At 41.4% G+C, this 12,336-nt stretch overlaps 1 protein-coding gene across 1 annotated transcript in view; it reads left to right on the top strand.

Annotated features, from left to right (window-relative positions):
- Positions 1 to 12,336, top strand: part of Gramd1c (GRAM domain containing 1C) — a 69,434-nt gene that overhangs the window by 5,730 nt on the left and 51,368 nt on the right. The window contains exon 4 of the mRNA XM_051150554.1: positions 12,099 to 12,183. Coding sequence (XP_051006511.1) covers positions 12,099 to 12,183 — 85 coding nt within the window. The remainder of the gene's footprint in view (positions 1 to 12,098; positions 12,184 to 12,336) is intronic.

Here is a 12,336-nt window from a genome sequence, read left to right as displayed (position 1 = left end):
GTTAAGTGTTGCAAGGTTTCTCACTGTGAAATGTCAGTCTAAGCCTTGTTTTTATAGCTTAAGTTAAGCGCTGGGGAACCTTCGTAGCTCCGAGGGCTAACTGCAGAGCTGAGCAGCTGTGGGTACTCTTGGGTGACTTAAAGCAAGAAAGAGAGTAACAGGAGACGAGGGCAACGGAATAAGAGTTTAGAAACAAAGGGGAGCGTGCATGTGCGCTAGGACTCTGAGGGTGTCGGAGGGGCAGCAGAACCCGCTCCATTACTATCTGAATAAAATACGACATCTTGGGCCCAATTACTGGATTAAGATCTTTATTTTTACAAGATGTCCAGATGAGTTACGTGTTTTAAAGTTTGAAAAATACAGGTTGAAAGTATCAAAGGTTCATTGCCTCAGTCTAGGTCCCTAAGATAACTGCACACAGTTTTAGGAATTTTTTAATAAATTCACATGGGATGGACTTAAAGATCAGAATACTTTCTTGAGAATTCTAGAGACTTTTCCTGAGGAACTTAGCCAAACACCACAGCATTCCAAACAGAGAAACAAACAATAAAGATTCTGCACAGATCAACCAGCGTGTGGGTTGACACAGCTCCGGGTATGATAATTCTTTGCATCACCTGGAGTTTCTTCAATAGGCTTTTGCCCTATTTTAATCAGCTCGATTAAGCTGACCACTGACAATGCAGAAACTGCTTAATAAGGATACATGGGGAGCATGCAGCACAGCCACCTGGGCTGCCCAACTCAAAGGCCCACAGTGTGTGTAGAGGAAGGCATGGCTGACTGGTTGCATCACTGTGTGGCCAGCCTAAAGTACGCTAACACAGACCCACATGATGTAGTGCCTTTATCCTGATAACTATGACGCATCATCCATAGATGTGCGTCTTATACCTGCATACGACTGGCATCAGGAAGTCACAAATAAGTGAGCAATGTGTCGAGCTGTGACATTCCGCATGACCAGGTGATAGGAATTTTTAGCTTCCTATAATCTCCCGGAGCCACTACAGTGTAGATAGTCTACATTTTTATTATTTTAAATAGCCCACTGTTGAGGAAACTCATTATGCAGCACACAACTGCACCCTAACCAAGAGAAATGATGTTTAGGAAGTCTAGAAGAAAATTTATTTCCAGCCACTCCATCTGTTTCTACCATGGAATCCACTGTTGTTTTTTCTTTTCTTCATTCCTCTGGAGGTAAGGTCAGAATCGGTACACTACAATCAGAAGGCAGAGTTCACAGAATTCAAACTCAACACCAGGAAGTCCTGGTAACATATCAGGTGTGTCCTCATGAGACAAGAGACCTGGTACTTAACCAAAATCAAGAATGTCAGGGACATTTCAGACTCAAGAAACCCAGTCTCTTTAAAACTACAACTCTAAGAAGTTTGTTTTATTTATCTAAAATTTTTTTAGTGATGGAAGTATGACCCAAGCCCTAGGGCATGTTAGGTCCGTGGTCTACCACTGAACTCCACATCTTGATGTTTCAAGAGCTACAGAAAACTGGTAATGCAGAATAATTCACCTGGGCAGCTGTTTTACAGTAGTGAACTTAGAGGGCAGTGTGATGCAATGGAGTGAATTAGATTGCAAATAAAACATTGGGAATAAAATAGTGTCTGCTCCGCCCCTGGTGGCTTTACTGTATGGAGATCCAGGATGTTGGACAGCCCACCTGACCTCAGTTGCATCGCCTGTAAAACAGAGACTAAGACACAGCCTGATAACACTGGTGTGCCTGGGGTCAGGAAGGGCATGTGGTTAAATGGTGGGCTGTTTTTGTCTGTCTTCTTGTAAGAGTGCTTCAATGCAAGGTATCATTATGAGCAAGTCTCCATAGTTGGTGGCAGTGAGAGCCACAGCTTCAGTTTTCCTACCTAACTCTTCTTATCAAAGCTAGGACTCGTCTATGTATTTATTTGCTTTTACAAGTTGCAGTGTTTAATCTTAGAATCTGAGGAATTACTTCATTGTTGACTTTTATACCTCATAAAACCAAAAGTGATAACAGATGAAATTGAAAATAAAGTTAATGGCAAATATTTATGCTTTTTGTCTTTTACCTGTTAGTAATAAGTACATGGCAAAAGGGGAAAAATCGCTTTATTTTTTTCTTACCAACTAAAATGATGATATATCCTATGTGGATTAAAATCCCAGAGGACAAGCAGAAGTCTCTGCAACAGGTCTGTTTGTTTAGTTGGCTCTCTTAGTGATGTGCAGTTAGCTATTAGTGGGAGTAGGCATGGGCCTCTGGGATTTTGTGTTGTGTGTGTTTAGAACATGACATAACTTAACTGGATTGCTAGGTGCAATAGTTCTTTGAATAAGGTGTTGATCATTGACCATGCTTTCTTACTTTGCTATTTCATTAAGTTCCTCTTTGAAAATGTTTCTCAGCTATGTAAACTGATTTCCTTAGTAGCTGGTTTAATTGGCAATTTTATTTTAAAAGTGAACAAATTATAGTTTTCTGAAATTTGTATCTGAAATTAAAGTCTATATTTTTTCAAATCATTGTAATTTTTTAAAACTTTGGTTAATTTACATAGAGGTGATATAAATTTTAGATATTTGATTTAGAAAGTAAAGGGAAAATGTTTTCTATAAAACATATACATTTTGAAACACTATACTTAAATAGTAATTAGCATAGAGAAAATTTTAAACCAACCAGTTGTATTCCTAATCATCCAAGGAACCAGAAATCTTAGTTCTGTGCTTTGTCTCAGAGTTGTGGCCATGTTCACTTGTTCACTTTAGTCATAGCTAAGCTTTTCTGCTTAAAAGCAGGGATAAAACTTGCTGCAGGCCTGATGTATAGGCGTATGTAGGACTAATTAATTGTGTCCTATACACTTTGTCACAAGAGGCCACTGAGTGTGTACTTGGGCAGGCTTGGAGGAATGCTGCCTTGAGCCCTGTTGTCTTCCAGGGCAAGGGCAGCTCATATTTATTTAGACCTATAGAGTCTATGCTGCGTTTTACTACGATGATTAAAAAAAAAAAAAAAAGAATAAAGTTGTTTCTCAGATTCATTTTAAATTTTAATTAGGTTTGAAAATATTTAGTTATGTATATATATATATTATGCACTATTTTATAAATTGGGGTATCTTCTAACATTTTTTAGATTTAACTCTTAAAGAGTTAATATTTCTGGCAGTAGGAGGAGGGACTGTTTAACTTAAATGAACATTTAAATAAAACTATCTAGAAATACTGAGTACAATGTTGTAAACTCTCTGTGTATGCACGCATGCATGTGTGTTTTTGGTATAGGGATATGTGTATGGGGGCACACACCTGGGTATACAGGTGTGAAGGCCAGAGGTTGATGTTGGGTAGCTTCCTAGGTTGTTTTCTGTCTTAGTATACGTTTTTCTATTCGAATTACATTTTTGAGATGTATTTATTTATTATTTTTTGGTCTTTCGAGACAGGCCTTCTCTGTGTAGCCTTGGCTGTCTTAGGCTCACTTTACAGACCAGGCTGGCCTTGAACTCATAGCGATCGGTCTGCCTCTGCCTCCTGAGTGCTGGGATTAAAGGCATGCGCCACCACGCCTGGCCCTGCCAGAGCTCTTAACAGCTGAGTCATCTTTCTAGCCTAGATTTATTTTATTTATTTTGTTATGCATGCACATGTACAGGTGTGGGCCTGTGTGCAATGGGGTGTGTGCTTAAAGGATAAACTTGTGTGGATCTGCTCTGCGTGGACCTGAGGATCAAACTCCGTCATTAGACTCAGGCAAGTGCCTTTACCCCACCACCTTCTGACCCTTTGCACTATTTTTTGACACAGGAAGCTCACTGTTTTTGTTAGACTACCCCAGGACCTGCCGTTCTCTTCCCTTACCCCCTACCCCCTGTAAAGTTGGGGTTCCACATGTGTGCTGTTGTACCTGGCTTCTTATCTACACATGCTGGGGGTCTGAAAGTGCTATTGCTGCAACAGTGGGCTTCCCCTCCGAGCCCTTTCCCAGGCCTGTGACAGACATGTTGATAATGCTTAATCTGGGGTTACGAAATAACACAGGAAGTACTTAAGGGCTACAGGGAGGAATCAAGTGATTACTGCAGTTATAGATATGTGAGCTAATGCCAAGGCAGCCCTGCCGTGGGATAGGAGATGGTGCCGTTAACTCACACGGGTTAGGATGGAGAACGCTTCATAAAGCCATGACTCTTGAAGAGTTCTATGAAATGTTGGCAAGTAAAGAAAACCACCTACATTTTTAAACCGAAGACGAAGAAACTTGTCTAGCTAAAACGGGCTTAGGTGGGGGAGGGAGGGAGTTTGAGGGTTGAATATAATACTCTATTAGTGAGGAGAAGAAAATTTGACAATTGGCATACCAGGGTTCCAAAACTTATAGACTACAGCTATGTAGCTCCAGGAGAGCACTGCCTTACATGTGCTAGGCCTCAGATTTGCTACCCAGACCTGCAACAAAACAAAACAAAACAAATAAAAACAAACCTCAAAACAAACAAAAATGAACCTAAAATAAGGACTTAACCAAATTAGATAAAAAAATATAAATGGGTAATAAATTTTCAAATGCCAGGCAAATTTGAAAAGCAGGACATACAAGGGCTAAATGGAAAATACATGTTCATTGAAGCACTGACTAAATGGTGCAGTGGACAGTTGACGCTGAAGAAAGAGAAGTAGAAATACAGACACACACACACACACACACATACATACACACACATACACACACATACACACACACACATATACACACACACATATATACACACACACATATACACACACATATATACACACACACATACATACACACACATACACACACATATACACACACACATATGTACACACACACATATACACACACACATACACACACATACACACACATACACACACATATACACACACACATATATACACACACACATATATACACACACATATATACACACACATATATACACACACACATACACACACATATACACACACACATATACACACACATGTATACATACACATATACACACACACATATATACACACACACGCACACACACATATACACACACACATATATACACACACACATATACACACACATGTATACATACACATATACACACACACGTATATACACACACACGCACGCACACATACACACACACATATATATACACACACACATATATACACACACATATATACACACACACACACGCACACACACATACACACACACATATATACACACACACACATCTATGTCATCACTGAGAGAGTGTGAAAGTAAACAGCTGCAGGTGTAAGGGAACACTGGGTGCATCCATGAGCATCGTGAAAGAGAGCAGCTTCAGACAAAGGGACACAGAGCCACCCTCTAGGCGTTTAGGGAGTTTTAGGAGATGGACGTGGAGAGTGAGCAAGGGCAGAGAACATGGTGGTGCTAGGGATGCGCAGTTATCACTTGAGTAGAAAGATCCAATAAATGATGGGATGCATGGCTCAAATCTTGGGAGAGGCTAACACTGAAATTAATTTCTGAGACTTGAAGTATGGAGAAGATTTAGGGGTAGGTCTGTAGACTCAAGTGGGAACATTTAAGGCAAAATATGACAGAAAAGAAAAATATGGGCTTTGAAGCTTAGAATCTCAGATTTGCACGAACAGAAATTAGGAAAAGAGACAAATGTAGATGATGAGAAAAAAGAGAAACTAGTGTCCACAAAGATAAGTGGAGGAAGTTTTCTAAGGTCGAGCGAGCACTGTTTTGGGTTAAGGGAAGAGCTCTGCCTGTTGCCCTTGAAGGTAGGGGTTGCTAAGGACAGTTTGCTAAGAGTGCAGTTTGGGGCTGGAGGCGCTCGGCGTGGAGTGTGCACTGCTCCTGCAGAGGCTCTTAAGCTCAGTTCTCAGCATCCTTGCGACAGTTCGAAACCACCTGTAACTCCAGCTTCAGGGAAGTCACACTCATACTCGCCTCCCATAAATAGGAGTGAATCTTAAAAAAAAAAAAATGCAATTTGGCTGGGTGTGGTGGCTCACGCCTTCAATCCCAGCACTTGGGAGGCAGAGGCAGGCTGTGAGTTAACAGGCCAGCCAGATCTACATAGTAAGTTCCAGGAAAGTCGGGGCTACACAGAGAAACCCTGCCTTATTCCCTACCCTGCAAAAGTATAATCTGATGGCAAAAACACTAGTGGCAGCTGAGCGTGGTGGCACACACCTTTAATCCCAGCACATGGGAGGCAGAGGCAGGCGGATCACTGTGAGTTTGAGGCCAGCCTGCTTTACAAAGTGAATCCAGGACAGCCAGGGCTGTTACACAGATAAACCCTGTCTCAAAAAAATCAAAAACCAAACCAAACCAAAAACCACAACAAGGCAAGCATGAGTGGCACACTGGGTGTTAATTGTGGATCTGGTCTTCCAAAGAAATATAAGACTGAGGGAGGGAAATTCCTAATTTATTGAACTTGTACCTCTCTAAGAATGACCATGTTACCATGAAAAAGATCTTTCAGGGGCTGAGAAAGGGAAAAATCAGTTTTCTCCACTGGAGTGTCACTGGGTATGTCAGCTGCATTCCAGAGAGGCCCCGTGCTCAGGAGTAGTTGACCCACACAAAACTGTTGTGGGAATCCACCGGAGAGGACTACCGAGTCACAGACTTAGGCTGATAGAGTCTTTATTAAGCAGTCAGTGATGCACTGGGTGTTTGGAATCCTAGTGTAGCAAGGAGCCTTTCTAAGGATGAACTTTAAACACAAAAAGTATGTTCTGGGTTGACATACTTCAGGTAACAAGAACACTTAGCCAGAAATAGAACTCCAGAAGCAAAAGAAGCAAAGTTAGTATAGTTAGAGATTTTTTTCCAGAAGTGTGGACTTAGATGGATCAGGCCTTTGTTTTTGTTTTGGCAAGTGGTGCTGTCTATGGGCTGAGTTTTATGGCCTGAATGGTACTTCCATCATGGTGTCAGTTGTGCTAAAGTCTGGGGGCCCGTTTAAAAAAATGGTCTCCATGTTTTTCAGTGCACTTATTTTATTTATTTTTTTCTTTTCTTTTTCTTTTTTTTTGTTTTCTTGAGGTTTTTTTTTTTTTTTTTTTTTTTTTTTTAAATTTGATTTCCTTTTAGGGTTTTTGTTTGGTTTTTGAGAGAGAGAAAGAACATAGTGGGTAGGGAAATGGAGATATGAAAGGAGATGAGGAGGGAAGGAGGAGGGAGGGGGCTATGATTGGGATGTAAAGTGAATAATAAACTAACTTTAAAAAACAACAAAAAATTAAATAGAAAAAATATTTTCATTATGAACACGGCTAACAAATCATCTGTTAGTTTACTTTTTGTAGCTATAATGAGACCATGGACAAGATAATTTAGAAAAAGAAGAAAACAAACAAACAAACAAAAAAACAAAAAAGAAAAAAAAAAGAAAAAGAAAAAGAAAAGCCTCTCTCAGTTCAGAGCTCTGGAGGGTCTGCAGGCAGAGGGTCTGCAGTTTGTGAGGTGCAGTGTAGCTGTCCGACTTTCTCTGTGTCACCCTATGGCCAGGTAGGACGGAAGAGCAAATGAGGCCACACTTGTTTTGTAGGAAGTCGACTGGCTTGTAATTAACCTACTTCCATGACAACAGTATCAGTACACTGGAGTGTCACCATCTCTCAGACACCACTGCACTGGGGGGAAGGGAGTTTGTTCAGTGCTGGACAATGAACCCAAGTCGTCACACATACTAAGCTAATGGTGTGCCATGAAACTGTATCCCCAGTCTTGGAAATTAGCTTGCCTCTGTGTGTGTGTGTGTGTGTGTGTGTGTGTGTGTGTGTGTGTGTGTGTGTGTGCATGTGTGGAATCTTATCTATATCCTAAGCAGACCTAGAATTCATAAACATCCCAGGACTCCAACTTGTGGGGATCCCCCTGCCTCAGCCTCTAGTACCAGGATTTTAGGTGTGAGGCACCACTCCAGGCTGCATATATATAATTTGAGGTTCTGATTCAAACTATCATACCAACACAGCTGAGGAAATCTCCAAGCTTGCTGGTTTCACTGAGAAACTTTAAAATATCTAAAAACTCCATTGGTAGATGCTCTTTTTTGAGTTAAGGAAGTTGCTTTATATTCCTGCTTTGGAGGTAGTTTGGCTATTTGTTTTAATTACATGTAGACATTAAATTATGTCAAATATTAGCTCTATATCAAGTGAAATGACGTAATTTTTCTTTTTTAGCTGATCTCATTGCTTAGCTTTTGCCTATTAAGCTGCCATGGGTCCCTGGTCATGCTGTGTTGTTCTCTTTCATTTTGCTGAAGAGAATTTGTTCACATTGTAAGGATTTTTGCATCCATACCCCTGAGGATATTTTTCTATCATTTTATGTCTTTGTAATATTTTTATCTAGTTTTGATATTAGAGTAATATACTTCCTTCACACAAGGAATTGAAATTCGCTCTTTTGTAACTTAATATTTGGAAAAGATTGTGCAGAACTGGAATTGAGGGTTTGGTTTGGTTTTGTTTTTTGTTGTTGTTATTTTGGTTTAGATTGTCCTTTTTCTTTTTGGTGTTTTGATTGTTTTGTTTGTTTGTTGTCTGAGACAGGGTTTCTCTGTGTAGCCTTGGCTGTCCTGGACTTGTTCTGTAGACCAGGCTGGCCTCAAACTCACAGAGATCCACCTGCCTCTGCCTCCCCAGTGCTGGGATTACAGGCGTGTGCCACGCACGGCACCTCACTTGGAATTGAATTTTTAAACATTCAAGATTTCTCCAATGAAACCATCTAGTCTTGGACAATTCTGCCTTGGGAAGTTTGAAATTGTAATTTCAATATCCTTGTAGGTTGTGGGCCAACCTTTTTGTTTGTTTTTTGAGACAGGATTTCTCTATGTAGCCTTGGCTGTCCTGGACTCACTTTGTAGACCAGGCTGGCTTCAAACTCACAGCCGTCTGCCTGCCTCTGCCTCCCAAGTGCTGGGATTAAAGGTGTGCGCCACCATGCCTGGCTTGGTTGTAGGCCAACTTAAATGAACTATTTTATACTGAGCAAGTTATAGCAGTTGGTATATTTTGAGGAGCCAATGTGCTCTTCCAAGGCAATACACTTACATGTGTAGGGCTATGTGGATTTTCCCTTATTTCCTTTGAGATCTGTAATGTCTACAGTGCTATCCTCTGTTTCATTATTAATAATTAATTCATAGCCTGTCTTTTCTTTTCTTCACAGTCTTGTAGAAAGTTTGCCTACTTAGTTGGTTGTTTTAAAATAATGAATCTCTTTCTCATTTATTTGTATTGTTTTTGCATTTTAACCAAAATGTATTCTTTTCATTATTACATATATGTATGTATATATATACACATGATATATATATACATATTAGTTTAAAAATGTATTTTTCTGCTGGGCTTAGTGGTGCATGCCTTTAATCCCAGCACTCAGGAAGCAGAGCCAGGTGGATCTCTGTGAGTTTGAGGCCAGCCTGATCTACAAAGTGAGTCTGGGATAGCCAAGGCTACACAGAGAAACTCTGTCTTGAAAAAAATTCATAAAAAGTAAAAAATGTATTTTCCTCTTCTGAGTTCTTGAGCATGGCCTTTAGATTATCCCAGACCTTTGCTTTCTCCCATTTTCATCCTAATCTCTGTTATGTTGTCTGATTACATTAATGCATAAAATATAGGTGGACTGACAAGTAGACATTTTACTGTCTATTGCTCGTGTTTCATGTTATTTTTGTTCCTTTACTCTCTATTTATTTATTTGTGTGTGTCAAACATTTCTAGGCTATTTTAATCTTGATTAAAAATATTTAAAGCCGGGTGTGGTGGTGCATGCCTTTAATCCCAACACTCGGGCAGATAGATCGCTGTGAGTTCCAGGCCAGCCTGGTCTACAAAGTGAGTCCAGGACAGCCAAGACTACACAGAGAGACCCTGTCTTGAAAAAAAACCAAAAAAGCAAAAAAAAAAAAAAAAAAAAAAGTAAAGATATACACATGTATGCGTGTGTATGTGTGTGTGTGTGTGTGAGAGAGAGAGAGAGAGAGAGAGAGAGGGAGAGAGGAGAGAGAGCTTGTATGTGGAGGCCAGAGGATGACCTGTGGGGAGTCTGTTCTCTCCTTCCATCGTTTGCTTCCTGGATCTTGGACTCAGGTCATCAGGCTTGGAAGCAGGTAGGTTTACCTCCCCTGCCCCACCCCCACCCCCGTCCCTGCCCCTTCCCCCCACCCCCATTGTGTGTTATTCTGTTGCTGTGACAAACACCATGAGCAAAAACAGCCTAGGGAGGAAAGGCTTTATTTTTAGTGTTCCAGGTAACAGTACATCATTAAGGGAAGCCAGGTCAGGAATTCAAGTAGGAACTCCAGGCAGAGACCATGAAAGAACACTGCTGTCTTGCTCACCAGCTCGTGCACAGCTGGCTTTCTTATCCACCACAGGGCCACCTCACAGACATGCCCACAGGCCAGTCTGATGTAGGCAATTCCTCAGCTGAGCTTTCATCTCAGGTGGCTCTGAGCTGTCAAGTTGACAGTTGAAGCTAGGACAACCCCTGATCTATCTCATAGGTCCTTATAGTTGTCAAGCATGGTTTTCTCTAGCTCTTTGCAGGGTATTGCAGGGTATGGGGATGCTTTCTTTGATGACTTAAGCTCTTAAATCCATTGCCTGGGGACCATTAAGGATTGTTTTTGTTGCCTGTTGGGGTTTTCTTTTCTGTTGCTTCCCATGGTTTATATTTTTTGCTGCCAGTTGCATAATTCAAATGGTGTGTTAGTGATGCCGAGGGTTAGAGAGCATCTCCGGTGGGGTCCCAGGCTCCTGAGTCCTGCTACCAAGAATTCACCGCAGGTATTTAGATTTATATTTAGCAAAATAAGAGAATTTATTAAGAAATATGAACTTCCAAAGGAGGAGGCAGGCTGGAGCAGGCATAAGCATGCTATCTTACAAAGGATTCCTAGCTTTTCTGTGCATAATTTGTCTGTTGCATGTAATTCTACATAGAACTTCATGTGGCCCATGACCTATTACTGCCTTAACTCGTCACCCGGGGTGAGGTTTAGTATTAATATGAACCATGGATTGTTTTTGGATACTGTGGAGCGCCTCTGCACCTGTGTCAGTGGCCTGAGCCAGCTTGAGTTTGCCTCAGCTGGAGATTCCAGCCTTCCTCTTTGCCACGTGCATCTTCCATATGCCAGTTTTGTAAGACTGTACATAAAGCCTCGGGGCCTTGCTCTGCCCCACCCGCCTGCCTCACTGGCATCTCTGGGTTCTGAGTGCTTTCTCTTTGCCCAGTAATTGTCAGTGTAGATTTTGTTTGTTTACCTAAGAACTTGCCCAGAGTAAATCTGGGTTTGTCCTATGGCATGTGGGAACAGCTATCGCTGCTGTGTTTATTACTGGTTTTCTTTTCTTTTTAAGGCTGACTTTCTAGGAGTCACTCTATATATTGACAAGTGGTTACCAAATGCTTTGGTCAGAGACAAAGATCCAGAAAGGCCTTTCCTCCTACAGACAGATCTGTGTGTTCATTTGGTAATGTCAAAGTTCAAGCGCTTGTTATCTGTGCCAGCTTCTACAGAACCTCCCATCTGTCGTGTGTCTAGGCAGGAATGTGGAGGTAGCTCAGGTTCGTTCTCTCCTATCTGCTCCACATGGCTGCAGCTGTGTTTGGTAGGAGCACACAGACAGTGTAAGCCCACACAGTCTCCGTTCCTTCTAGATCCAAGGCCGATACCTTTGCTAATCTGCCACGTGGTTTGATCCAGTTGGGACCATACCCTGAGACTGCCTAGATGACTTTAGGGTTTTCTCTTTTACTTCTAAACACAGCCTTTCTGCTTTTTCTACGCCAGCCCCGCCGCCTCTGTCAGCACAGCCCTTAGCTTCATGGCCTGTGCCACATTCAGGGAACCATCACAGTGATGGCCTTTGAGATGTTTGTGCTTCTTTCAGATAAGGACATAGTGTTGACAGAACGTATGTGATTTTTAAGTTTCACTTTGAATGTGCTTTCTAAGCGATCACAAGTGTAAGTAAACAGAAGTCTCATCTTTTTACTGTTTCAGATCTCGAGTTCCACCTACAAAGACAGGAATGAGGAGTACAAACAGCAGTTCACACACCTGCCTGAGTCAGAGAAGCTGATAGCAGGTACGGAGCGCTCCTTGGACACAAGCAGATGTGACGGATGACAGCGTGGAGAGCAATCTTAGGCCTTTGCGATAGACAGGGACTGCTTTGTAAGGAAAGCAGTGTCCTAACTAGGGGCTGGTGACATCTGACCTATGAGATATTGCAGAGTTA

Source organism: Acomys russatus, chromosome 8 (assembly GCF_903995435.1).
Source record: "Acomys russatus chromosome 8, mAcoRus1.1, whole genome shotgun sequence".
Taxonomy (NCBI): domain Eukaryota; kingdom Metazoa; phylum Chordata; class Mammalia; order Rodentia; family Muridae; genus Acomys; species Acomys russatus.
The sequence above is the reverse complement of the archived record's forward strand: the minus strand, read 5'-3'. Positions and strand labels throughout refer to the sequence as shown.